The sequence below is a fragment of the Pelophylax lessonae genome, assembly GCF_965119305.1.
Source record: "Pelophylax lessonae genome assembly, chromosome: 4".
Lineage (NCBI taxonomy): Eukaryota > Metazoa > Chordata > Amphibia > Anura > Ranidae > Pelophylax > Pelophylax lessonae.
The window spans coordinates 470410486-470416485 of NC_138771.1; the positions used below are offsets into that span (position 1 = coordinate 470410486).

Sequence of the window (6000 nt, forward strand, 5' to 3'; positions counted from 1 at the left end):
AGGGTGTGTATATGCTAATGCCTTTTGTCTCTTCCAGTGGTCGGACCGTCTCCAGGGCCTGCCTGTTCGCGTACAGACGGACAATGCTACCACGGTGGCTTACATCAACCACTAGGGGGGCACCAGGAGTGCTCGGGCAGCCCGGGAGGTGACCGATATTCTGTCTTGGGCCGAGACTCATATCCTGGCGATCTCGGCAGTTCACATTCCGGGTGTGGAGAATTGGCAGGCAGACTATCTGAGCCGCCAGACCCTGGACCAGGGGGAATGGTCCCTACACCCGGAGGTCTTTCAGATGCTGTATGCGAAGTGGGGATCCCCAGACCTGGATCTGTTCGCATCCCGGCTAAATCGAAAGGTGGGAAGGTTCGTGGCAAGAACGCGCGATCCGTTGGCGGACGCCTCGGATGCGTTGGTGGCCCCTTGGCATCAGTATCGTCTGATGTACGCCTTTCCTCTGATTCAGTTACTATCCCGGTTCCTTCGCAGATTGGTCTCGGAACCGCACATGGTGATTCTGGTGGCGCCGAACTGGCCTCGCCGGTCCTGGTACGTCAACGTTGTTCACCTGGCAGTGGCGCCTCCGTGGCGTTTGCCTCTGCGGGAAGATCTCCTGTCTCAAGGTCCGATCTTCCATCCTGCTTCACAGTCGCTGGCTTTAACGGCCTGGCTGTTGAGACCCAGGTCTTGAAGGACAAGGTTCTATCTCCTGAGGTTATTCCTACCCTGATCAAGGCTAGAAAATCCTCCTCTGGTAAGATTTATTACCGTACCTGGAAAGCCTATTTCGCCTGGTGTGAGTCCAGGGGGTTCTCCCCTCGTTCTTACTCGGTGTTGAGAATTTTGGCTTTCCTCCAGTCTGGAGTGGATCAGCGCCTGGCGCTGGCCACGATAAAGGGCCAGGTGTCTGCACTGGCTGTCCTTTTCCAACGCCCTGTGGCGTCTCGTTCCTTGGTGCGCACCTTCATTCAAGGTGTGCGACATCTGGCTCCTCCCAGGAAGGAGCCTTTACCTCCATGGGTCTTGAACTTGGTTCTGTCCGTGTTACAACGTGCCCCCTTTGAAAACATCAGGGAGATATCTTTGCCTCTGCTGTCGAAAAAGGTTGCGTTTCTAGTGGCGGTCACTTCGGCTCGCAGAGTGTCGGAGCTGGCGGCGTTGTCTTGCCGCTCCCCTTACTTGATCATTCACAAAGATAAGGTGGTTTTGAGACCACCCCCATCCTGCCTTCCCAAGGTGATCTCTGAATTTCACCTTAATGAGGACATTGTCCTGCCTTCGCTTTGTACGAAGCCTAAACATCCGAAGGAGATTGCATTGCATTCCTTGGACGTTGTCAGGGCGATCAGGGTTTACCTGTCTACGAAATCCTTTCGAAAGACGGATTCCCTCTTTGTCCTTCCTGAGGGACCTCGGAAGGGCATGGCTGTGTCCGCAGCAACTATTGCCAAATGGATCAGACAGACCATTGAGCAGGCTTACGCCTTGAAGGAACGGGTTCCGCCCTTCCCTGTTAAGGTGCACTCTACCAGGTCTTTGAGTGCATCTTGGGCCTATTGGCATCGGGCCTCATTGGCCCAGGTGTGCAAGGTCATCGGTGCACACTTTTTCCAAGTTCTACAAAGTAGACGTTCTGGCATCGGCTGATGCTTCTTTTGGCCGCAAAGTTCTCAGTGCGGCAGTGCCATGATGGACCCTTGAATTTTTCTCTGGGTCCCTGGCTGTTGGCATTTGCTTTCCTGGGCTGTTGCTCCTGTTGAGCATTGTTTTTTTCTGTTGCCCAGTTGGTTCTCTTACGGTGCATGTAAGATTCCTTTCTCTGATGTGGGTACTGCGTTTCCTTTTCTACGGTTGCGTCTCCAACCCCTCATGTCTATACTGCTTTGGGACATCCCAACAGTGAGGACTTAGAGGAGGCGGCGACTGTCGGAGGACGTAAGAGAAAATGGAATTTTTGTAAAATCTTCCCTGTAAAATTCCTTTCTCTGAGTCCTCCGACAGTCGCCGCCCCCGCCCCTCTTTTGGGGTTCTTATTACCTACTGCTATGCTACCAAACTGAGTTGGGAGTGGTGATGCAGGGGGGGTATTGACCGGATGGGACAGCCCCCGTGGGTGTGTATATGCTAATGCCTTTTGTCTTTGGACTAAGTCTATATGCCTAGCTATTCCTACGGATAGGAAGACAATACCCAACAGTGAGGACATAGAGGAGGCGGCGACTGTCGGAGGACTCAGAGAAAGGAATTTTACAGGTAAGATTTTACAAAAATTCAGTTTTTTGTATTCACAGCATTTTGTTCAGAATTTATTTTTATTTTTTTTGGACATTGCACTCTGTATGGCATAATTGGTTAATGTCACAATGTGTGATTTGTTTTTAGCCTTTTGTAAAATAGATTTGCACTATAAACTAGAATACAGTATGTAGGATATCATCAATTTCAAAATTACCTTATTTTTTCCTAAAATTATACATTTTCTCAATTTAAACATTTGAAAAGTTTTCTATTTCCTGTTGTGAATAAAATATAGATTTATGAGATTTGCAAATCATTGCATTCTGTTTTTATGTAGATTTTAGAGTCCCAACTTTTTGGGAATTGGGGTTGTATATTAGCTCTACTGTGTAAAAGCATATGGCAAGATGCTGGACTTTGAGGTGAGAGTGAACAAAGTAAATATGTCTGTCACTTAATCACTATTCCACTGTATGTACAGTATGTGGGTTTGGGAAATATGCTGACATTTTTTTTTCCCAGAGTGCGCCAGCCTGACTGTTTATTTCTTTAGGTGCCATTACTGCAAGTCTTCCTGTCATGTCTCTTCGCTGAGGATTCCGTATGCCTGCAAGTTACTGTTCCAAGAACTGCAGTCCATGAATATCATACCTAGACTTAAACTGTCAAGATACAATGAATGAGAAAGTATTTGTTTCAAAGACTTAAAGTGGGCATGTCACTTGTGCACATGGATGACTACTTTTTTTTATAAACCAACTTTAGCACATTTCATGTTGTGCCACTGGAAACATCACTTTAAAAGCCATGCCACAGCTACCAGAACTACTCTAAGTCCTTTGTAGTTAAAACACCTATCATATCTCTCTGTAAATACTGGGGAAAATGTTATAGACTACACATTTTAGATTCCTCTACTTGTGCCTTAGGGCCCATGCATTGTAATTCATTACTTTACATGTGTTGTGCGTTAGTTGCACCTTAATGTGAGTTGATGTAAGGCAGCCCATTAATTTCTCTTAGGCTGCCAATGTAAAACAATGCAGGTTATATTGCAACATTTTTGCTAGCATGGTATACCACAATGCACAGATGATTCTTCTGTGTGTTTTGGTGCTATAAAATACAGATGTGTTCTGCACTGTACAGGTGCTTTAAGCCTGGTACACAATAATAGTTTTTTTTTTTTGGGTTGAAAGAAAAAAAAAAATCTGACAGTTCCATTTGGAGCCTGCTGTACTAACGATCTGACGTTGGTACAGCGATCTCCCCGCTGAACTGTTGTGCTCTGAAAGGGGGACGACCCCCACCACCAGAACACTCCTGTTAGTGCTCTCTGCCATTGGCTGAGAGCGCTGATCGGGAGCCGGTTGACTGCTGGTTTTATAGCATGCACGTCCAACAGAAGTGTCGGCCGGTGTGTACTAGGCATTAGAGTGGCATTCAGTATGTTTGCATTCATTATTGTGCATTGTGGTAAAATGCGCATCCCACCACAATACTGCTATGCATCAGTGTGCATAGGCATTTAGGGTCTAAAACAATTGATCACAGCCAAGGGGCCAGAATTTGAGGTGTGACCCATGACAAACTTATTCCTGTTCCTCATGGTAGGAAAGACCCTGGATTCTACGGTAGACTTTACCGCTTTTTCAGTCTCCTGACTGGATCTCACCATAGTTTCCAATCCGATTTTTGCCTTTGTTCCTCAGTTGTCATTCTTTAGTACAAATTGTACCCAATTAATGTGGTGCAGACAGTTCTTAGGTAAGCTCAGGTAAATGGTGCCTAATAATAACTGTTAAAAGTTTTAACAGTAATCATAACACATTTAAAAATTGGCTGCGTCCATAGTGTGAAGTGACAGGTGCACTTTGGAATCGTAAAAGCAATATGGCAGACGCTCGCTTTTTTCCATACTTGTTGCTGTCTGTGGCGGCGTGTCCTCAGTACAAAAAAGTGTGAATTTGTGTTGCTCACATGTACGAAGTAGTACATAGTTGAGCTTTTGTATTATACCTGTAACATAATAAATTTTTTGAAAACTGAAAGATGTTTAATGAGAAGTTTTTGTTGATTATTTATGACAAATGTACAGTCTGCCAACTTCTAATAAACAATATACTGTATGTGTCTTTTTTTAATATATTTTTTATTTTTATCATTGCTGTTATGTAGGTATGAGCTGAGGTTCTAGACCCCTGGCGCCCAACCTGTGGAGCTTTGGTATATGATGTGCAGGCCTTGGACCTCAGCAGGCTGTAGTGGGAACATTGATTAGGATAATAGCATTGTTTTCTATTGGCCTCATGTAACATGTTCTCAGTTTGGTATTGTCTTCTGCAGCAGATCCCCAGCCAAATATGTATGTCCACATTCACTGAACCTCCTTTCCTTTTAATTAGATCTGCAGTTTCTAGCAGTCCTCTCAAGCATTATTTATATTAAATATAATGTGTAGCCCTTTAGTGATGTCAAGGGCTGCATTTGAGGCCCCCTTTAGCTCATAAACTGACAACCACTGTTCGAACTTGGTTTGACCCCCAACAGTCAGCTGCAGCTGTGAAATTCCCTGCCTTGCAGCTGAATGTAACTAAAGGATGGGAATGCTAATGACATAATAGCCAAGTTTTTGAATGTCATTGGCCAAATATGGGCATGTGGCCATATAGGGAACATATCGCCAACATCCCCACCACTCTGTTATGAGGCATGGAATTGCACAGCGGCAGCTGATTGGACCAGGAGCCTGCTTTCATGTAATGTTTTCTTGCAGGCTCAAGCTGAACCGAGTTTAGCCTGCATTTTTAACTGTTAAAAGGGTTGAAAAATAGCGATATTACTTTCTGGTTCTTTGAGGAATACAGAAAATCTTAAACCTTGGGCTATACGGACACCTACAGAATGATTGGGCACTGGCAAATGAAAATATGTAAGCCAGCCAAGGGTGTAACACCTCCCACTACCAGCATGCCTCAGTTTTTGCTAGTTTCCTAAGAGGATGGATATCCTTTCTTGTAAAGTCTACACACATGTCCCCCCCCCCCCCCCAAGCAATCTTTTTTTCTCTTCTCTGATCAGCAGTCATTCTCAGAGCCATCCTTTTGCACTGAACCATATTCGAAACCTGCTGTATTGGAAATTGCGAGGTTAGTCTGGAAGTGGCCTTTAGGCACTGGCTTTCACATGGATGCTTTCCAGGCTTAGTTTGGGAAAATATAGCTTTGGACTGCTTTTTAGGTCCAGAGTTTACTGACTTTGCCCCTGGGCTTGCTCTCTATTTGAAGACTGAATTGGTAAATGTGCCTTTCGGCCAAACACTGGGAGCGCCTTTATTTTTATTGGCTGCCAAGTGCCACCATTTCCCACTGAATTTGCTGTGGCGATTTAGTTCTGTGGGACTAGCATTATGCAGTAGGTGGAGTGTCGCACATACTTAATCCTCTTTTTCCTCCTTACAGCATTGAGGAAGCAGCTCCCAGCTGCTGTTTCTGTTTTAGAGCCATGTGGAACTTAAATCCATTCTTGCTGGCTGACCACAATGGCCTTAGTCACCTTCGGCCATCTAACACTCCAGGTCAATGACCCTCACCTGCTATCGGCTCTCTGGACTTTTGTGAGTACTTAAAGGCCTAGTCTCTTACCCTGAGCTGCTGTGAGGCTCTGTACTGCTTTGGGCTGCAACATTTATGAATCTGGACACGGCTTGGGGTAGGGGAAAATTCTAGTTGGATCAGGTGCTTCATTTCTACTAATGTGGTA

The 6000-nt window shown here is 45.4% G+C and overlaps 1 protein-coding gene across 1 annotated transcript in view; it reads left to right on the forward strand.

The window, feature by feature from the left end:
• The window catches only part of POLR3B (RNA polymerase III subunit B), a 256879-nt gene extending 253894 nt beyond the window's left edge, over positions 1-2985 (forward strand). Inside the window, exon 28 of the mRNA XM_082257170.1 lies at positions 2792-2985. Coding sequence (XP_082113296.1) covers positions 2792-2921 — 130 coding nt within the window. The 3' untranslated portion in view covers positions 2922-2985. The remainder of the gene's footprint in view (positions 1-2791) is intronic.
• The last annotated feature ends 3015 nt before the right edge of the window (positions 2986-6000 follow it).